This window comes from Poecilia mexicana, unplaced genomic scaffold (assembly GCF_051168715.1).
Source record: "Poecilia mexicana isolate PSO_F unplaced genomic scaffold, ASM5116871v1 scaffold_3, whole genome shotgun sequence".
Lineage (NCBI taxonomy): Eukaryota > Metazoa > Chordata > Actinopteri > Cyprinodontiformes > Poeciliidae > Poecilia > Poecilia mexicana.
This window is the reverse complement of record NW_028263372.1, coordinates 33,132,793-33,155,593: the sequence shown is the minus strand read 5'-3', so window position 1 is coordinate 33,155,593 and position 22,801 is coordinate 33,132,793. Positions and strand designations below refer to the sequence as shown.

Here is a 22,801-nt window from a genome sequence, read left to right as displayed (position 1 = left end):
TTTATTCCCTTTTTTTCTACTTTACTACTGAAATAAAACATTAATTTATTTTATATATCTTTACCAAGTGTGTCACCATCTACTGCACACAACCTGTTCTGTAATATTTCAGGGGGTTTTATGAATCAGGTCTAGTCAGCCATAAAAATATGTTGTCATCAAGCAAAGTGGAAGAAGAAGAAGGAAACAAAAAAAAAGCATTCAACGTCTCCTTCAGTCTCACAAATAAATGCCAGTATTCTACTTTTCACTCTGGATCTGAACTCGTCCTTACATCATCCGACGCCTGAAAAAACAAACGCCGGCTCGGTTTACCTTGGCTGATGACGGCCTTGCGGTTGCGTCCATCCAGGTCCGCTCTCTCGATGACGTGATGCTTGGCGTCCACCCAGTATATGCGGCGGCTGGCGTAGTCGATGGTGAGGCCGTTGGGCCAGAACAGGTGTGTGTCTGCGATGACCCGGCGGTTCGAGCCGTCCATGTTGGCGTACTCGATGCGTGGCGTGTTCCCCCAGTCCGTCCAGTAAATCTTACTGAAGGAGAAAATGGGACACTCGTGGTGAGTTTCGTGCTTGTACAGCTGAAGCTGGCATACAACAGATTGTTGTCAGGATTTCAGACGCAGCAGATGTCTTGATTTGCCAAACAAGTTTTCTTTGCCTCCAACATTTACGTCCTCCTCATCGTCACTCATCTGTTATGTGTAACCTCAGAAACTTTTTTCCCCCCTCATTTGTTAATTATCCCATGCTAATGAGCTCTCTAATATGCCGCACGAGTTTTCCACTTTTAAATTTCACTGGGGCCTTTTAGGAAACTTTCTCCTGCCACCGCACAACATGAAACCAGGCAGGAGGACACAGTTAGCTGCTGCTGCTCCTTTTGTGAAATACTTGTTCCACACAGATGCTCGCCTGTGGGTAATGCCGTGCTGCCAAACTTTAATCGCTGCTCTGCTGCTGCTGCGCTACAACTGGGACATGTCCAGAGGGGATATGCATATATGAATGTGTGTGGATGTGAAAGCATCTGGGGTGAATTATGAAGTGTGTGTCGACTCGTACCCCTCGATGGGGTGCAACGCAATGGCTCTGGGCTTCTCCATATTCTGCCACAGCAACACTTTTCGGTGCGTCCCGTCCAGATTGGCCACTTCAATGCGGGACGTCCCGGAGTCTGTCCAGTAAAGCTTATCGTGGATCCAGTCTATAGCCAATCCCCCTAAAGCAGAGGAAAACAAGTTGTTTTACCTAATTAAAATGATTCAGTTGGATTCTGTGGAAATATCTTGGCAACCACATATCCTGTGAATAAAACACAAACCTAAACTGTAGATTAAAATGACAGGCCTCTTTTTTATTGAGCATGTAGTTTATGTTTTTGGTAGCTGAGCAGATAGAATTTGTATTTTTACCCACTGCATCAGTATGACGAGGACTGGACAATATGATTCAAAAACTTATGACACAAGCTCTTCATTTCAGTAGGTATCGATAACCGTTGATCTTTATTGTTTATTTTTTTCTTTTAAATATCTGAAATCTGCCAAACTGGCCGCGTGACCTTTCCTATCTTTTCGACAGTTTTCACTTCACGCTTGTTTCTTATTTGTAAGCAGTTATGAGGCACGAAACTGAAACTGCTGCTGTGCAAGTAATTCAACAGGTTGTTGCTAGGTAACCAAAGAGTGAGTGAGTTGCTAGGTGACCAAAGAGTGCGTGCTTAGCTCACCATGAGAAGTTGAGCAGCAAAAGCCTCTTCTCTGTGTACATCTCCCAGAATGCTGTGTGGTTCTGTATCAGAGTTCATTGAATATTCTGTCTACTGAATATTGAATACTCTATCAGGCGTATCGTTTATTGATATTGATCACGAGTCTATCGTGATATATATTATTGTTGATTTATTGTCCAGCCCTATGACTTTGTTGAAACAGACTGTTTAATCCCTATGGTGTGAATGCAACTTAATTTTAAATTGCAATCATATATGATAAAAATGTTCTTAAAATGCTGAGTTCCTAAGGGGGAAGTAGAAGACGGCATCAGAGATCGATAGAAAGAAATGTGACTGTACTAAAGAATCATAATGAGGCGTAATGTAGAATAAAGGAAAAAGCTCAAGTTTATTTGGCTCAGCTCCAAAATGAATCAGGTGATGGATGGAAGGAAAGATGCAGGGCTGAGTATCGTCAGACAGAGAGAAGCAGAGTTGAGTAAATTGGATAAATGATGAATGATGCTGCTGTCCCTAAGCTGAACCCATTAGCTGCCACACCCACCTGGGCTCTCCAAACCGGTGGAGATGACCTCCTCCACGTTGGAGCCATTGAGGTTGGCCTTCATGATGCGGTCAAGTGTCACGTCTGACCAGAAGACGAGCTCTCGGCTGTGATGGAAGTCCAGTGCGATGGCGTTTTCCAGGTTGTTGAGCAGGAGGGTGTATTCTGAGCGGTGTGGCAAAACTTGTCGGATGTCAATGCGGTTTGCAAACAACAGCACTGGCTCTGGACCTAAAGAAAAGTTTGTAGTCAAAAGAGAATAAAACACTTAGGATGCTTTTAATAACAGCAGGCAATAATTTCAGCTGAGCTGAGGGTATGAGTTGTGGCAGCTGCCTGGCAGGCGCTCCTGACCCAGGTTTAACTCTGATCTGCAGCAGATTGATGGCTTGCTGCAGTAGACCTGCACTCTACCTCTGGAGCATGGCTAAATCTTCCTCAGAAGCCCCAGAATGAGGTAGAGCCCCCGGAGCAGCTGAGTGGATAAAGTTACAACTTAAGAAAAGTGGAACCACTGTGCAACCAAACTTTTATTGGAGGTCAAGCCTTGAGGAGTCTCTGGTGATGTGTCAGGGGAGAAAAGCAGAGTAGTGATTTTTTTTTTTTTTTTACCCAGAGCTTTGCAGCTGCGCTTATCAGGCCGAAGCTCGTAGCCGTGGACACAGCGGCACAGGAAACTCCCCTCCGTGTTGGTACAGCCCTGGCTACAGTAACCCTCTTCTGCACACTCATCCACATCTGGAAAAAACCACAGAAGGAAATATTAATGGTGGCAATAATTTCCTTAGGGTTAAAAATAAATGGAAGAGACAAATTGCCAGAAAGGAGTTCAAGGAACAAAATAATCTAACAGTCTTAGAACAATTGAGCTGGAGATTTGAATTAATTTATTTCAAGCATCTAATCTTCTGACTTCAGAAGAAGTTCCTACTTTTGGAAAACTTCATGATAGAAAATGACAGATTAATATGACCACATCTTACAGTTGCTGGACATTTCCTGGACTGCGCTTGCATGATGCGAATCTCCCATTGCATGACTCGCTCCTGCTAATGACTGAATTTCATTCAGGTTTTTTTTAAGCAGTAGCTGCGTTTCCATTCCAAATGTGTGAAAAACTTTAACAATCTGCTGTTTGTTGGAGCACAATTGTGATGAAAAAAAAAAAATTGCAATTGCAGTGTTTCCATTGAAAAGAAACGTAATTAAAGTCACACATGAATAAGTTTGTTCACATGATAAGTCATTAAAAAAACAGTCATCCTCCAACTACTTCCTGTTGTTGTCTTCTGCGTCTTTTCCTCCAATGGTAACATCTGGTTGTTGATCATGTGACTCGTGTGATGCACAAAAAGTGCTTCCATTGCAGTTTTGTGAAACAGACCAATTTCAATAAAGCCAAAAAAGCAAATCATCTTGGCACTAAAACATTTGATCAAAAAACAAGAGATTTCCAAAATGTCCATGTTTCAATTAAGGGAATTTATTTTTGAAAAGTCGAATTGCTCTATTATACGATCAATGGAAACGCAGCTACCGAAACATCTAAAACATGCCGTACTCTGGATTTTGACAACACTGGCCAAAGGTTTTGAGTTCAGTCACAATAACATCTTTCATTTTAGTAATTTGGTTCTAAATATACTTCTACTGTTTTTTCAACCAGACCAGATTCAGTTACAATGCCTGGTGCACAAACAGCTAACAAAGCCCAGTCAGCATGGTATTGTATATATTCCTTCTGATTCAGTTTCTGGGAAAAGAAAAATGACATTTTCAACCATTTACTTATCAGTTGTGCTGGACTTTCCCAAGACTCTCTGGAGGATATAAATGAAGACTTCATAAGTGGGAGGTAAGAGCGGCGGCACCTCATGCAGATTAATGTTGGCTTGATGTCACCCCCAGGAAGTCAGTGAAGACAACACATAGCACTTGGCAAGTTGTCATAAATATTAACACCCTTGCTCACTCACTTTCACCAGCAAACTCTGTCACATTGTAATCCACGCCCCCGGTGCCCCCCACACACACCACACACACACACTAACACAAAGACAGCAATACCCTGGCAGGATTTGTTGTCGTCGGTCAGTCGGTATCCGTTGTGACAGGTGCACTGGACCAGTCCTCTGACCATCTGACACTTCTGTAAGCAGCCTCCATTATTCTGGTTACAGTTGCCCTCACTGGAGCGCGGCCCTGCAGGAAGTGCAGAAAGATTACAAGGACATAAACACAGCTTGCTGATTCGGCAAAAATGTGAAAAGCATCTGGCAAATTTGATGTTGGACCTGGAAATACTTTTAGGAGTGAGGCTTGAGGTTACTGAACTTTATCAACACAAACAGAACATGCTCCTTCAGAAATGTATTTAAACATTACTGAAGCCACATATAGGACTCTGCTGACACCGTGACCTGTCTTTCATTACGAGAGTCTCAATCTCACCTTTGCTTGAGCCTGTTAAGATCTGAGTTTTTTCAGTGGCAAAACTATTTGCAAAAGAATCAGCTGACTTCTGGTCTTAGGCCAACTCCAGACTGCTTGGAAGACTAAAATCAGGCAGATCATGAATGGTTTTGAAGAGGCTCTAGGTAGGTGGTGAGAAAACTATTGTTGCTTGACAGCTCATAGCTAAGAAAAAACCAAACGGTGTTTCTTTCTCTTAACCAAACACGTAAACCTTTAAAAATAAATACATTGCAGTAACCTCCAATATCTTTAAGGAAATTCCATGTGAGCAAACCATCTAGAGCAGACGAAAGTCTTCTGTATTTTGATGTGATATAGCTATTAAGAAAAAAAGCGTACTAATGTTGGAGGTCGTCGAGGCATTAATGTGGTGTGGACAGGGCCCTACGTTTATTTGAGAAAAATGGTTTCAAAACAGAATAAAAGACACGGCAGAGAGAAAACTTTCCAGGTTAAGAGGAAAACATTTTCATAGGAAACTCTGATCATCAGAAAACCATTATGTAAAATGAAGTGACTAAGCAATTACGGAGTAAGCACTAAACCTAATGTGGTGAATTCATGACTAATTGCAATAAAAGGTGTTGATTTTCTTGAAACACTTACTGCAGTCGTGGTGTGGGTGTTCATCTGTTCCGTCACCGCAGTCGTTGACCTCGTTACACACTTTTCTCTGTCCAATGCAACGGCCATTCCCACACTGGAACTGATCAGGAGCACATGGAGGACTGTCTGCAAGGAGGTGTGAAAACACAGACAATAAGACACGAGTCACTGTCTGTTTTTAGTAGACATCTATTGTTTGTAGTTCATTTAAAATACGGGGAACTTAGTTCATTTTGTTATTAGCTGAACAGTGTAAATATTTCAAAGAGCATGGCACAATTACAGAGTGAAAGAGAACTTTTCAAACGCATCTGTTCTCCAATATCCCGTAATTGGCCGATTCCCCCATCAGGATGTCATTTAGCCCTGCAGAGGCCATTCATTTCCTTCAGGTGTGTTGGGTATGCATCTAAAAGCTGCAGGATAGTAAACCAGATCTGGTGTCCTGGTTTACAATTTTCTCCTAAGATTTTTTATTATATATTTTTTTAAATAAAAACAGTTTCTAAGAGTGAGAAAGTTTTTTTGTGCTTTTTCACAATACTTGAAGATTGTTCAAAGAGCGTCTCGAGGTACATGGTGTTCATCTCACATCAACATGAAGTCAAAACAATAAGACTGTTTTCTAGAAACAACTGCATTTCTCATCCAAAAAAAAAAAAAAAAAAGGATTTTCTCAGTACAGGATGACTCTTCACAGCCGTTGTCATGACTACATTTTAAAGTGAAGGTTATATTTAGCCTCTAAAAACAAGATAACTACAAGTCTTACCAGTTTTCTCACACCCCTCTTCATCACTCCGATCTGTGCAGTCGTCCTCACCATCACATCGCCATGACAACCGCACACAACGTCCAGTTCCACACCGGAACTGGTCAGCTGTACACATTGATGAAGCTACAGGAAAAAAAACAAACAAAACAAACAAAAAATATTTGTAGAGTATTTCTAACAGATCTTATCGATGATCTTTAGGATCAGCGGATTCTTACTGCAGTTCTTTTCGTCCGACTGGTCGTCACAGTCGTATTCGCCATCACATCTCCAGCCGGAGTTGATGCACATGCCGCTACTGCACATGAATTCAACTGATCTGCAGGGCTGATGGGAAGCTGTACAAATACAGAGAGTTTAGCTCTGAGAGTAAGTCCTAAAAAGAAACAATATTCAGGTTATAAAAGTTAAGATTAAATATTATAATGTTATTTTTTAGACTAAAGATTATGGTCAAAGACATGAAGCTCATTCTGAAAGAAGTTTGTCAAACTACCAGTGGAAAATGCAATCTGATCAGCAATAAATATATTTCATTATATTTCCAGAGATGCCCATCTCATTCCCAATAAGAAAAACGTCTTGGTTGAATGGTTGAATTAGAGGATTTCAAATGTAAAACTGCCGAGGCTATTAGTAAACAGAGGCATAACCAAAGATTTTCAAAAAATGAATGAAAATACAAGTTTTAACTTTGGACAACTTTTACTAATTCAGGAGCTTTATATTATGGTTGGGCTTGTTTGTGTGTTTTCTTCTTGTTAGGATGGATAAATCTAAAAGGGTCCAAACGTCACGGGGTTCATCCAAATTAATTATCATATTTACATCACTTAAATAATTTATGTACATATGATTTAGAAAGGCTTCCCATGAGGTTTCCTTTTATTAGGTTATTAAAAATGGACTTGTAGAGACATTTTATCCTCATGCTGCCTCTGAATTTAATCCTTCAGTTTCATAGTTTAAAAGTAATTTCTAAAACCAGCAATACTTCCTCCTCACCATCATTAATTATTCCTGTTTAATCTGTCTGTTTGCATGATTATCTGAAAGCGGATACTGGCTGTTCAAACTTTAAATCTCTCTCCATCTCGCTACATGCGATGAGATCAAAGTGAAGCCCAAAATGGCAGCACAAAAAGGATGTAGGTGGATGAAAAGATTAAAGCTGAATCAAACATAAGCATCTTACATCCTCAGCGTGTGTGAGCTTGTGTGTGTGAATACGCCTTTGACATGTTTCCTCCTGACAGCAGGAGTGAGCTCCCATCGAAGCGTCAGCAAGAGCGCGATGGAAGGGGAACGAAATGGCAAGCAAGGAAATGTAGAGGAAAAGGGGCAGGGGGAACTGATGCGGAGCTTGAAGCTTCTGTGTGCACGCCTATCGGCTGGGCAGGAGAAGAGAAGGATGATCAAAACAGCAGGTGGTTTTCCCCGCAGAGAAACCAGCAGACAGAGACGGAGATGGAAAAGTGAGTGAATCAGTGTGGGACGCCGAGGAGAAACACACGGACGCCCAGAGATCCATCCGCAACTTTCTCCCTCACAGACAAACACACACAACTCGCAAACAATTCCAAGTTCATGTGCTCAGCGATGAAGCCAAAAGCTGTCCCCATGTGGTAATGATGCATGCAAGTTGGGGTATTTTTGAGAATATCGATGTGTGTGTGTGTGTGTGTGTGTGTGTGTGTGTGAAGATTCACATGAGCCAAAAGAAGAGGAGAGAGAGAGAAAGAGAGCAAGAGGGAGAGAGAGAGACTTCTCCTCTAACAAAGCACCCTTCATGTGTCTGGAGAGTGGATGCCAAGGAATGCTGTCTGAGGATGGGCTGTCTTATACCTCTGAGGAATGCCTCCTGAGGGTGTCAGTGTGTGAAAGAGGGGGAGTGTGTCCACAAAATATGAAACAGAATTCACTGGAAACCCCCCCTCCCCACACATGGATGAATATGGGCCAGAAATAAATGTAACAAAAATAAAGTGAGCAGATTGAGACTGGAGGACAGCAGCAAATTAGCAGAGAGAGGTCAGAGCGATTGTCAGGACCTACAATCTGCAAGCAGGATGCTGAAATGTTCTAAAAAAATTGAAATGTTTGTTTTTCTGTAAACCTCAGAATTTCCTTCTGGATTATGTTTCATTACAGACGTTTCTGGTTCCTAAAAGATCTTCACACAATGCTCCATAACTGTCGTTAAAAGATGTGATACCACAAACGGACATCTTTTCTAAGACATTTCTTTTTTGTTGTTGTTGATTTTTACTGTCAAACATTGCTAATCCAGTATTCACACCCATGGCTTTCTGTTTGTTGAATAACTTTTCATTAATTTTCGTTGTTTGTTTCTACCATTTCTTTTGGGATATCAGCTCCCGTTTGTCTCTGCAGATCCTCTCCATCCCACTCCGTTTGGATTGGCAGCATTTGAAAGCTGACATTTTTAGTTGCATTGAACTCTGGGCTTTAGTTAGGCCATTCACATGTGGAGATTTTCACACGCTTGACCTGCCGATCAACAGCCTGAGCTGATCCAGGGATTTCTGGCTGATTTATGTACCTCTACTGATGAGTGATCAAATAGCAGTGAGAAACCTTGAACCTGTGGTTATCATGCTGAAGATAAACTCATCAAAGGCATGGAACCGCCTGTGTTTGAGTGTGTATGCATGAGATAAGGTGGAGCAACATGAAACAGAGTGAATAAGAGGAGCATAGAATATCACACATGGGAGATCAAGGACAGAGAGCAGCTGAAATTTCTGTAGGAGGATTTTTTTTCTCTCTGTAGGAAGGAGAATAAACTGACTATGACTGACAATTTAGAAGCTTTATAAGCTGACAGCACAAGCTGCATTGCAAACATGTGTTCTTACTTTCAAGTCAAGAGAATTGACATGCTTCAGTATGCGTCAACATGCAAAAAAGCAGTAGCAGTTGGCAGATGTTTTAAAGCAAATCTTGGAAATCTCAACTAAAGAACGGGCTTTGAACGAATGCAGCTCGTCGTCTTTCTGTCTCTCTGCTACGCTGCAGCTCAAACTTCAAGGTCCTTCCCTTAAGAGCCGCCTCTTCATGCAAATGCAGGCTAATAATTATTGCAACCAAATAAGTGCCACTGAGCCACTTTATGCACAACACTTAAAACGGTCCTTTGTGAGTTATTGGGATGTTATTAGTTTGGGGTTTCAAAGAGTCCCTTGGAACTTGTTCTTGTCCCATCACTGCATTTGGAACAGGCGTCCTGCTGATTGAAATAACAGTGCATAAATAAATAAATAACATGGGATGTTGCATTTCGTCTTTATTAAAGAGATGTAGCACCCGGAGGCAGTAGCTGTTTTTTAATTTGAGAGCGGGACTGTGAGCAACTGGCGCACTGCAGCAGGAAATAATCACATCAGATCAACAACCTACAGGAGACAACAGAAGCTTAAAGCAAGAAGAGAATAACATGGCTGTCTTACTATAAAAAACAAAATCACTATTTACTTATAGATCAGAAAACTAGAGATCAATTCATTGAACTAGAGATCATTTAGGTGTCTCAATACACGTTTATTATGAAGTTTCCTCTAGCAAATCTGATTTTAGTGGATTTTTAAATGACAGGCCTCTACAGAACCACAGATGAAGCTGCTGAGGTAATTCTGTTCCTTTAATCACGTGTTTTGGAGCAAAGAAACATCAAACAAGCACGATGGTGCGCCTCAAGGGCCAGGTTTGTGGAAAATACCACATCAGGACACGCACTGTTGATCTCTCATCCTACGCTGATATTTTGCAGAAGGCCACCACACACAGCACATTACAATAGTGTATGTCAAGCTGATTCTGGGCCCAAGAGGGCCCTGAATAAACCCCAATAAAACCCTGAAGAGGACCTAGAAGTGTTGAAGTAGCTGTTATTGGCCCTTGAATCCACTTGTGCACCCCCTGTGGTAGAACAACGCTTATGCAGCCATCAAAAGAAGTGTGAAATCCTCCCTATTTTCTCCAGAGCAGTCAAAGGCCTTCTGGACATCTGATGTTACCAAGTGTCCAGGATAATTTGGATCAAGTTAATTTATGATATTCACAAATGTTAAATTTTGTTGAATTATTTCAGACACCCGACTCAATTATGGCAGTATTATGTATTTCAAACCAAATCTCTTGTTATACTGGTCTATTTACATTCCGTCCCTCAACAAAGTAAAGATTAAGAGAAAAACTAGAGTTAGCCTTACGTATTAGTCATTATAAATGTGTCATTATAAATGAGTAAAATCCAACCATCTAATGCTGGACGTGTTTATGACTCTCAGTGCCGGTGAACTCACAGCAGTCCGACTCGTCTGACCAGTCTCCACAGTCGTCATCTCCGTCGCAGTGGTAGATATCCAGGATACAGCGGCCATATGCACACTGGAACTCCTCCACGCTGCAGGTGGCCGTCATCACATCTGACGCTGCAGCGGCACAAACAGCATGTAAAACAGATGCTGGGAAAGGCGCTGCAGCAGTTGGCTGTCTACAACTCTTTGAAGCTATGACTCTATTCGGCTAGCAACTAAAGATGAAATGTAGGAGAATCATACGTCTCTATTGGCCCGTAAACTTTTTGTTATCCATTGCATAAAGTTTTTAGTACTGGATCACAAAACTAAAATCTCTGCCTCCTATGTAGGCTTTGAAAGGGTCGGCCATTTCCCAGAAAATTTCCCTGAAAAGTTAGATTTTTGAAACTGGCAACTTTACAATTGAATAATGGGATTTCCTGGATAATTGACTGAACACTTGAAGTAATTAAGTGATGGAATGAAACAATTTAATCTGATTAATTAGAAGCTTCATAATTAATTAATCACAGCTCATCTTTTAATCTCCCCTTTCACATGGTTTTTCAATTCAGCCTTTCATTCAACAATATTGTTGAGTAAAATATTGCTGTCAAGACCCAAACCAGTCGACATATAAATACAAAAAAATCATTCTTATTGAAACTTGTAAAGCTAAGCTTCTGCATTTTAGCCCAAGCTTTTGAAGCTTCCAGGACCATGTCAGCATCTTACAAATCCCCTTCCTCAAGAGGCTTGGATTTGTGTTCCCACAGTACTCCCAAACATTCCAGTTTATTCTCCCAAAATTTGTAAATTACATCAATCCCCGCTGAAGGTTTCCAACTGTGAAAATTTATTGCATTTGTGCAGTATTTTTATGTCCCAAGAAATATGTTATTATGAATCCCAAATCAAAAGGGAGCCAGTATGTCTCTGCATGTTTGGTGATCCACTGGAGAGCTTTAAGGGAACTAGCATCAAAAGTGCACCACAGTGGTTGAGCTTGCAGGATACAAATGCATGCTCCAGTTTATCTGCATAGGTTCAGATCAAGAGTTGCCTAAGTTTTTAGAGTTTGCAGAAGGAAGAAGAGAATTTAAACGACTAGTTTGAAAAGTCAGTTGAAAGTAGGGGTGGATAATATCAGTCCAAATTTTCACAGCAGTGAATCCTTAGCTAAAAGCAAAGGTTTTGTTCAAAATTGACAATATAATTCCTGACAGCCATGGTAAGGCTTCTAAAAGGGATTATTTGGTTTTTATTACAATAATACCAAGATAAAAAGTTGTTAGTTGTCTTCATGTTTCCAGTAAAAAGACTAAAAGCTAAACAACTGATGTTTTAATCACATCAATAAATAAATCTGATTCTCATCAGTGTGGGAGTAGACATTGTTATTTTGATGATTTTATCCAAAACTCGAGACCTTATCTAAATAAAATTAGTGCAGAACCTCATATATGAAAACCTCCCATGCTCATGTCAGTTTCTATGATTTTCTTCAACCACGTCAGTTTCTAGTTGAAAGTTTATTCCTCACTGTTAAATCTACAAAATTATTTATTCATAATTAATTTTGTTGCTTACGGCAATTTTCCTCATCTGATCCGTCCTTACAGTCCGTGTCTCCATCACAGTACCAGTGCTCAGCGATGCAACTTCCATCTGTGCACCGGAACTCTTTGTCTGAACATTTGCGCATATCTGACATGAAAAACAACACGTGTTACAGATGAAGGCTGCACAAATTGATTTCTGCCTGCTTTACAACACACCAACACGGAGGACTTACCGCACTGCTCGTCACTGTTGTCACCACAATCATTGTCGCCGTCACAGTGCCACAGGCTGCGGATGCAGTAGCCATTTTGGCACTGGAACTCATCCTCTTCGCATTCTCTGGGAGCTGCATGAAGGAAAGAAACAGTTTAAAAATAATAAAAATACAGATACAGTGTTCTGCTGACAAATAGCTAAAACCTCTGCCTCTTTTGTACGATTCAGAGGAAAGCAGAGAAGATACATTTTGTCCCCCAAAACTGATCTGGGGCTCCAAAGGAGGGCAGTTAGCTGATCCAATACAGAGTACACTGTGGTTTGACCTCAGCCAGAAAGACTTTCAATGAAAGCTAATCTCAAATAGTTTGAAAAGAAGAATAAATGGGTTATCTTCACAGTCACTGACCTTTAAAATATTACTGATAAAGAAGAATTCCTGATTATTGACAAATGCGGTATGGAAAAACTGAATTCAATATTTAAAAAGCTGAAAAAACTGTGATATAGATCATTTTGAACAGACTAATCTAATTACACACCAAGCAAGACAAATGGTGATAATGTAAAGACAAAAGTGTTCTGTAAAAGGAAGAAGTTTACTAAAGGATAATTAGATTATAGTGTCAGATGAGCAGTGTTACTTGCCCTAAAAAGGAAAACAAACCAAAGGGTCGCTTCTGAACAGACAACAGATGCGTCAGAAAGTCACAACCCTCTTCATCTGTGGAAGTCGTCACCATTCAAGCTATATCAAAGTTGCTCTGTTTTATCCTTTTCATTTGGTTTGACTTTTTCCATTCTGGCTTCATTTCTCTCCGATCCCTATACGAAACCGTGAGGAATCTGTGATGTGTGTTTTTGTGCACAAGGTAAACGGATCTAATTTTAAAACCTGATCATTTACAATATGAATTACTCTTTTCTTGGATAACCTATAGATGATGATTTAAGATCTAACAATGGAGCAAAATGGGAAATGCAACAAAGCACAATGCCTACATGCTCTATACATTAAATAGTCTAACCTATGGCGTCACATTACTGCCAAAAACCCTGAGGAGCTTATTAAGCAATAACCTCAGGGCATTCATTAATCAGTGAAGTGTATGTCTTTGATTGGGGGGATTCCGATTTATGTGTGGCCCCTGAACTCAGTTTTTTGCCACTGAAGGGTAAAACATACTCCCTCCAGTAAAACTGCATTTGCGAGGGCAGATCAGTCGACAGAGCTACGACCCTCAACTAACAAGTACAGCAACTAAACACAAAGTGAGCACAATTTTCTAGTGACAGAATACCGATGAGGGCGTGTTTTATGACCCATCATGTCCCCTTCAGGGGTGTTCGAAAAAGGGGCCATGAGCTCAGTGTATCAGTACAATTATCAAAAGTCCTGTACTCAATGATGAATTTCTGAGCTTGCTTCAATTTCAAGCCACTTTGAATGAACGACCAATTAACAGAAACTCTGACCGTTTGTTTTCTTCTCTTGATCAAACATGCTAAATGTGAGGAAGACATTTTCCAGGTAATAGGTTAAGTTCAATCCACATTGAAACATTTAGGAAGGAATTATTACATTAGTGATTTCCACTGCTAATCTTCTTGCCACTGATTAAGTTTCTAAAATCACTGCTGCCACAATCAATGGCGACCCCCAGCTGTGGGCACGACGGGAGCCAAGTTAACAGGTTGATCAAGGAAAACCAGTGATGGATGGCAACCAGAAGGTAATCTTTTATTTAACACTACTGTGTGTGCATAAGAGACAGACTGACGCAGAGTCAAAGAGGCGAAACCAGCAGGATGCCAAAAGACTGGAGGAACAAACTGGGAGGAGAAAGTTCTACTGTAATCCTGTTCCAGGTTTCATTTTATCCTGTGGTGTAACACAACATTGTGCTAGCAGCAGTGGCGCAACTGCACATTATTCAGGTGGATGCGAAAACATAAATCGAATAACCTTATATACTCCACTATCAGGTTACTGTAATATTGCATCTTTTTAGTATTGTGTGATCACTTTATGCAACTTAAGGTATTTATTTTTAGCTATGTAATTCCTGGGACTTATTGTTGAATTCTGGTTGCAAATTATCAAAAAATGAAATTGTTAAAAAAATACAACTTTGCAGCTGGTGTGTGCTGTCTTGCCTTAAAAATCAAAGCGAGTTAAAATGGCATATGGAGAAGAAGAGAAGCAGTGAAACATTCCCCTAGACAAATACAATTGTTTCAGGAGCGCAAAAGATGTTTGAAATAACTTGTATTATTTATTACATGTGACAGATATTACACGACATTGGAGATTCTGTTTTTGTTTTACATGATAGACTATTTTTTGTAAATCCCTTTCAGTTATTTTAAGCAAAGGTTCAGCAAGATGATGGAGAGAAATTCATGTTCAAGGCAGAGGAAAGAAAAGGCAGATGCAATTATATACTTTGTGGATCTTACAAAGTATGCCATAAAAAATGTTTTTGTTTGCTTTCTATTAAAATCCTTTAGCTCCTCTGGCACTTTTATTGAAAATCAAATGCTAAATATATTGTGAGCCATTTACACATAATAAAAACAGGCAGTAGTATCAATATTTAGTATCAAAGCTACAGTGGGTTCAGACATTTTCAGGATTTCTTTGCAGCTAATAGTCATGAATGTCAAGTAAACATTCTGCAAGAAATGACTCTTTCTTGATTTGCGCTTTACATTAAACCTGGCCGACACCAACCCCTGTCCTTTATTAAAAATAAATACATTTCAAAGCACAGACAGCTTTGGGTGGGTCCAAATTAAAATTTAATTTCCTCAACACAATTGACAAATGCTCTCATTTGATCTATTATTCAGGATGCAAGACAACAATTGATTTGCTCCTCCTTCTGTCTTTTCCATCATCCCTCTCCTCTGTCCATGAGGTAAACAGAGAGAGGTCAAAGGTCAACAAACCCTGGAGACGCTCATCACTCACACAGCAGCCAAACGTCAAAGGGCAAAGGCCACTGGGAGTCGTTACAAGGCCCCCCAACGTGTGTGTGTATGCCGTGAAATAGTGTTTTTGTTTTGTTTTTTTCCTTTGTGAATTGTCTTTTCAGACTTTATGAATCCAGAATATCTCACGTAGGAACACACACCTCAACACAGAAACAACACACCTCAGACGCAGGTTTTTGTCTGGAATCTTGAAAACCGCTTTATCTCCAGCCAAGCGTGGAGGATTGTCTCCCCGTCTCTAAATAATGAAATAAAGCCAATTCGTTGTGGAGAGGGGAGAGCAAAAATAAGGGGGGAATTTACTGGGCATGAGGATGAAAAATTCATAGCCAGCTTTGCCAGGAGCAGACAGACCCCCCATCAGGAAGTGATTCAGTGTCTGGCGGCAGATACAGTATGTGGGTCAGGAGTGGAGGAGATATCGCTGGATGATGGATAAGAAACAGCTTTCAGAGGACAAAGAGGTAGCCTGTACCTGCCGTAGAAAAACAAGAAGTATTGCAGAAAACACTCAGAGTGACAGCTGTGTCTGCTGGATTGTCTAAGAGGTTTCATTTTTACTCTTAATGGCTGGAGCTGCTTTTTAATTAAAGACAAGTTAATCCCCCCTTTCATTCTGACAAAAGATGACAAAGTAAATCAATTTGTGCAATTCTCAGGTTAAACATAAATGACTGGCTCTGAAACGGATCAAACACAGGTCAAAGTAAAACATAAATGCAAACATTATGCGGCTTTGGAGTTCATTTCAGGTGTTTTTGGTAACCAGAGAATAAATCCTAATGACACTGATGATCTCTGAGTGTTTGTTAAGTGCTCTTTATCAGGTCAAAATGTCACCATGTCACTCCAGAGTAAATCAAACACAAAACGCTTCATTATTTTGCTTAATGGCTTCTTCCAGCGGCACCCACCAGCAGGCTCTTGGGTTACAGCCATAGCAGTCACAACTGACCTAATGGCTTCAGCTCTGAAAAGCCACCTCCTCATTTAAGATTTTGTGATCTTCTCAAATTCCACGTTGTCGTAAGTAAGTAAGACAAATTGCTCTGAGCTTGTAGACAGGAGCCTCGGGCAGCCGCTGCCAGTTAACTCCCATTGCACATAGTCCTGAATTCAGCATTAGCTCAAAGAAAAGCAAAGACGGGTTAAAAGCAGTTGAATAAAAAGTGATCTAATAGGGAGAGTTATGGGCAACTGAAACTACTGAGATTTGAACATTTAAAAGAACAAACTCAAAATTAACACATAGACTTGTGCACTTGTGATTCTACTCTCTAGTTTTGTACTTCAACTGTTCCTTATTCATTTTGGCATGAATAAAGTTCATGATGTGGGTCAAAAAAAAAGAGTAAATTTCTCAAAAATGTTCTTGTAAATTATCTCCAGCATTCAACCATCCAGAAAATGATTTAATATGAACATTACAATACATTCAATATTTCATCCAATACCTGCTGTGTGCCAGCCTTACTGGCAGAAAAGCCACACAGCATTAAGCTGCCACCACCTTGGTGCAATAGCTACTGTGCTTTTAGGTTTCAAAGTCACAACTTCAGTTCTCTAGATTTCTTTTTATGTGGCCAAATAGCTAATATTTTGTCTCAATTTACAGAAAGAATGTTCAACAACATTGAATCCAGTCTTAAACCTTATTTATGATCCCATAGCTGGAGTTAATAGTTCAGATGTTTCTTGGTAGGATTTGGCTGCAAATGTTTTTATTAATGTTTTATCACTTCTAGAAATTTTCTTGAAGCATTTTGGAAGATGTCCACCTTCTCAAAAGAATCCTAACAAAGATGGAAATGTAGCAGCACACATTCGCCAGGCAGCGATGCACCGATACATAAATACCCGTCTCAGAAATAGACAGTGCTGACTTCACCCATTGGGTCCACTTTTGCATGGCTGACAGCTGGGGGATATTTTGGTGTAGCCTTACACACAGACACACACACACACACACACACACGCACATAAAACATACACCATGTCAAAATGGAAACAGAATAAGGATTTAAAAGTATTGTCTGTTCAGTGTGATAAACTGCTGGATTTGCACCAATAAGTAATAAAACATACATTTTAGCATGCATGCCTGTCCTAAGCATTTGTCCACTTCAATAAATCCCTCCTTTGCACTCAAGAGTGTTAAGGAAGTTTGTGAATCTGTGACTAAACATGGAGTCCACAGTAGGCAAAAGCAACACGAGGCGCGTGTTGTCGCTGAAGAGGATCTGTACTCACGGCAGTCTTGTTCGTCTGAGTCGTCTTCGCAGTCGTTGTCTCCATCGCAAACCCAGGAGCGACGGATACATTTCCCGTTGTCACAGTGGAAGTCCAGCGGTGAGCAGGTAGGGAGCACTGCAGACACACAAGTACAGACGACCAGACTGTTAGCAACGTGCAAACAAAAACAGTCCAGGAGAGAAGGCACAGATGGAGCTAAATGCAGTAAGATTATGGAAGAAAACCTTGAGACCTTATCTCAAGTTCACCTTCCAGCAGGACAAGCTGCTTAGGAAATGAAACAGAATACTTCAGATCAAAGCTTATTCATGTGTTAGCATCGCTCTTTCAAAGTCTAAACTTATTCCCAACTGAGAATCTGTGGCGGTACTTTGACACTTGCTGATCACAGATTCTCTTCATCTGACCTGAATAGGTTTGTGAAACTTTGCAAAGACAAATTGGCAACTATTCTCTGGTCGGTAGATGTACAAGACTAGTAAAGACATAACCAAAAGGACTGAAATCACAACACAAGTCAGTGCAGTCCGGAAAACCGAACACAGAGAAACCACGTTTAAAATTTCCAATCTGACAAAAAAAATCTGAAAACTGCGCATCATTTTCTTTTTAGTTCACAAATTTGAGCCACATTATGTTGCTCTATCTAGTCTGAATTTGAGATTTGTCGATGTAAGCAACATAATTACTGCTTAAGATCATATTCTTCTTTATTGACTGAAACAAACCCATTTTCAGAGGGAAAACGTCAGTGGAGACAACCACTCAGTCAGGAGCCTTATTTGGCCACAGGCTGCCTTGGTTGGTGTCAAACTTTGACACCAACAGTCTAAATGCAGTCAGGTTCATTCTGCCTGACCTCTGCTCTTTCAGAACCAAAGTCTGAACTGGACCCATGCAATCTTCACCTTTTTTTAAACGCAGCGCGCTCAGCTCAGCGCATTCCTCCCTAACTTCGTATCCGCTCGAAGTGCAGCTACTCGCTATCTAAGCTGACCCCAAATGACTGGCCCTTTGTCATTTGCAGACAGAGCTAATTAAATTACAGGCCAGAGAGGGACAGAGAAACAGGGAGGGGAGCAGGAGAGGAGCAACAACCCCCCTTTACAGTAGACTCTCGCTTGCCTGTCGATTACTGATATGAAATATTGACCAAGCGACACAGACTATATGAAAAATGCATGATGTCATGCAGACAGTTAACCAGCGAGGCAGACGGGCGGGGCTGAATTAACTGTATGCAATTGTAGGTGTGTGTGTGTGTGTTAGGTTGAGGCTCTGGTTTTCAGGAACAATAAAGCCCCACTGACCCACATAACCCTGAAGGGATGTGACATCAGTACCAGAGAACCAAATGAATCAGATGTAACCAAAGAACTTCCGTCTGGAAGCTTCTCTTATTTACAACAAAGATCCGAGTCACCTACAGAAATACTCGGTTAAAGATGCCCGTCTAACGGCCACACTGACACTTTGGCTAAGCGTGCGTGAAATTATATTTCTGCAGCCTCTCTTTACTTCCCGGCAACTCGAGGATTAATTTCATTACTAAAGGTTAGCTATTAGAAATCTGAACTACGAGAGCCAAGATTTATTCAGCTACAAGAGTTAGTGGGCGGCTTCTCTCAAGTAAAGACTTTTGAAAATTGCATATCACTTTCATGAGTTTGTGTCTTAAAATCGTGTCGAAATGTCCCAAGTAAGTAGTTTAGTGGAAAAAGGTGAATTTAATTTGCTACATTTCACTTTGATCAGAGAGACTTTGATTTTTCAGACAGGGGTTGTTCTATGACGATGGAAACCCGTTTGCCGTCTGTCCTTTAGGGTTAGTCTTTGGCTGTCAGATTAATCTCAGTTTCATCAACATGAACAAGATTAGTCAGTTATCTGAAGTCAAGCATCGATTGCTCATAACCTCTCAGCAAAATCCTACTTCAAACTAATCTAAACTGCCTATGAGTGTTAAACGTTTTACTAACCTACACAGGGGATGCATGGACCACTATATTCATAATACAAACCATCATTGCCAGCATGAAATGGTGACTTAAATAAAGACATTGTTTCTCCACCTCCTTTAAACTCTGAGTTCAATAGAAATCAAACACGAGAATGATCATAAATTTTCTGTTTGATTAAAAACCATCGCTTTCAAGGAAGCTTTTGTCTCTTGCTTCTTATGGAATAGAAGTAGAAAAAGAAGGAAAACAGTCAGAAAACGGAATTGGCTGGTTAAAACTGAATTTATCAAGAAATGTTTGATCAGTGTGGGGGAAGTGATACACAGTCTAGTTTGTTTCAAATTAAAGAAAGAACAGAGGTATAAGAAATGCATCAAAAGCAAACAAAATCACTACAGTTGAAAACTATCTGGGTATAATATTTAATTTCAATCATAATATTTGACTGCAAAATAAAAATAAATATTTTTTACCAGTTAGTTGAACAATTTACTACAGTTTCAAGATTTTCACCTTAAACTACAGGCAAATAGTCCAAGTGAGGGGTGTGTGTGTGTGTGCGTGCGTGTGTGTGTGTTTAAAATGTGCCAGGAATTTAGATACTAAAGCTTAAATATTTGATCAACTAGATTAACCTACTTTCACAAAATGGTAAAAATGTGTTTATAATTCAGACTACATTTACCTTTTCACATTTAAATGTCAAAATTATTTTGTGGGTTTTACTTAATGCCTTACAGTAAAAGGTTCTTCCCAGGTATATATATATAAAAAAAAAATCAATTTGAAAAGCTCAACGTAATAAATTTCAGAGTTGCTGGGAGTGCTTCCCAGAGATGCTAGTAGAACTCCAAAACATGTAAAATTTGCTGATTTATGATCCTCTGCAGAATTTCTGCTGAGATGCTGAGAGCATTCTCTAAGCCTGGGAGTGAAGTCACAACACTTGCGCTCAACTCTGGATAAACTGAAGGCGCTCACGACATTTTGAATGTACGTCGGACTCGACGTCAGCAATGTGACGCCCTTAGCCAACAAAACCTGGGAAATGCTGCAACTCAGTATTCCAATAAATAATTCAGCTTATCTGCAGAAGAGAGTGCTGAGGTAATAAGCACGGACACAGCTACTTCTACAAATATACATACAAAAATGTTGCTGCAGGCTCAGAATCATCCAGAGCAAAACCACAAGCAGAGCGATAAAGAGATGCAAAGGAAATAAGTATTTCACTAATTCAGATCCAGGAAGTGTTGGGGTTGTTCCGGGTATCAGGTGGATCAGAGAAAAGCAAACTGGAAGGTCTCTGAGTGCTTTGATCTCCTTTATCGCACAGATTCTGGTCAGCTCAGCGCTGCTCTTCTCACTACCGCTGCATTCCTTTACTTCTGACACACACACAGAAATCTCACTCACCAGAGCCATCCAAGCACTAATATTATCCTCTGTTTGCTGCCCAGTACATCCAGCAATGCCTTTACACTCCTACACACCCCACCTGCCTATTTTATTTTATTTTTTTTTAACCAAATTTACCCACATATTTAACAGAACCTGCCGACTAATATTAAGGAACAATCTTTACAGCCTCAGATAAAGAATTAACATCAACATTAAAGATGAATTTTCACAGCTGGTGTACAAACACAGAGCTCTACTCCATTTCCTGCCCACGATTCTCAGTTAATCAGACAGCCAAAATCAAAAGCACTTGTTCCAGTTCATTAGCAATAATCAATAAATCACATGATAAATTAAAACAAGCTCAATAACTTCCGTTTGCATGACTTACCATTTTTCTTTTTTCTCTAAAAACTGGATGATAGAAGTCTTCAGATTGGTGCTTTGGTCTTCAGTAGCTTTTTGCTTACGGAGACTTCAGTCTCCACTTTATTTGTTTTATTTATTTTTTTATTGATCGTGGATATTTAAAATGTCTTCCAGTTTCAGTGTTAAATGTTCACTAGAATTTAAAACTTGTTGATCTTTGAGAATGTGTCCTTGCATTATTTTGCCATTACTTTTATGTTACTTGAAATGGTCTCAAAATAAATCATTTATCATAATAACTTCTAGGACAACTGAAACCTGTTATTGTGACAGGCCTGCTTTACGGTTCAGAATGACGCTCTGAAGTGATGCAGTAACACAAACATACAAAATGTTTTTATTTTTTTTTCTCTTCACACTCCGAGGCCTTTCCCAAACACTTCCTGTGAACAATTATCCCCCGAGAGCTGCTGGGTTTACATGTGTCAGAACACACACACAGACAGCCTAAAAACACACTGACCTTCACCGGTGGGTTTTTCTCATCTGAGCTCCAGAATTCCCACATGCATTCCATGGCATTTCCCACAGAAACAGGCGCAGACACCTGCAAGTCCCATCATCACAAGGCTCTCTTATCTGATACACACACGGCACACCCAGCGAGGAAAACCAGACAGGCCCTGGAGAAGCTGGGATTTACTTGGTCATTAATGCCAATTGTGCAGGCAGAAATAATTAACCATGACTGCAAATTTACAACCAATTATGCAGAAATACATGCATAAAGCCTGTGCAAATTACTGTCTCGGTTTTCTTTTCTTAAGTGAGAAGAATGGCACCAGGTGTGGTCTCTTGTGTTGCTGGGTTCCAGTATCTTCGTTGTAGCAAGTCATTACTTGAGCTACTGTCCTCAACTCATCTGAACCCTTTTCGTTACGCTATTACGGCTCATTGGATTTTATCTTTTGATAATTTGTTTGGAAACTCAGGAGACAGTTGTGAGTGAAAGCTTCAACAGATCAGCATCTTTTTTTTAAATACTCAACTAGCTGGTATGAAAAAAAAAAAAATCAAAAATACCCAAAACTTCAATAAGAATCCATCCAAATAGAGCTAGACAATAAATCAATAACAATATATATCACAATAGAAACATCATCAATAAACAGGTGATACATCTGATAGATTATTCAATAATTTCACTGAAATTTGACCAAGAATTGCACAGGATTCTGAGGGGATGTAGGGAGAGGAAATGCTTTAGTGCAGGATGCTTCTCCTGCACAAACCTGGGAAGCATCAACCTGGGTCATCAAGCCCCAGGTTGGTGGCATCAACTAACTCACTGGTTACCTAGAAACAACGGACTCTCAATTATTTGCCGATTTTAGCTGTTAGAGGGCGGTTGTGGTCCCTTAAGACCCACAAATACTGGGAGCCACTGTATTCTTTTTTTATACATTTTTCAAAGCTGATAGCACATCAGTGAAGGAATATAAGGACTTATGGTTTTGTAAAGTCTAATATTTCCATAAAGCATGGTTAGAAACATTTCTGAAGGAGGAATGAATCTGGCAGT

At 40.1% G+C, this 22,801-nt stretch overlaps 1 protein-coding gene across 2 annotated transcripts in view; it reads right to left on the bottom strand.

The window, feature by feature from the left end:
• lrp4 (low density lipoprotein receptor-related protein 4) overlaps positions 1-22,801 on the bottom strand; it is a 109,313-nt gene that overhangs the window by 24,770 nt on the left and 61,742 nt on the right. For both annotated transcript variants that reach the window (XM_088004455.1, XM_088004456.1), the window contains exons 3-14: positions 17,486-17,602; positions 12,255-12,368; positions 12,050-12,166; positions 10,463-10,591; positions 6,356-6,475; positions 6,135-6,260; positions 5,363-5,488; positions 4,349-4,483; positions 2,894-3,019; positions 2,282-2,512; positions 1,065-1,221; positions 316-533 (exon numbers count right to left, since the gene is read on the bottom strand). In XM_088004455.1, coding sequence (XP_087860581.1) covers positions 316-533; positions 1,065-1,221; positions 2,282-2,512; positions 2,894-3,019; positions 4,349-4,483; positions 5,363-5,488; positions 6,135-6,260; positions 6,356-6,475; positions 10,463-10,591; positions 12,050-12,166; positions 12,255-12,368; positions 17,486-17,602 — 1,716 coding nt within the window. The remainder of the gene's footprint in view (positions 1-315; positions 534-1,064; positions 1,222-2,281; positions 2,513-2,893; positions 3,020-4,348; positions 4,484-5,362; positions 5,489-6,134; positions 6,261-6,355; positions 6,476-10,462; positions 10,592-12,049; positions 12,167-12,254; positions 12,369-17,485; positions 17,603-22,801) is intronic.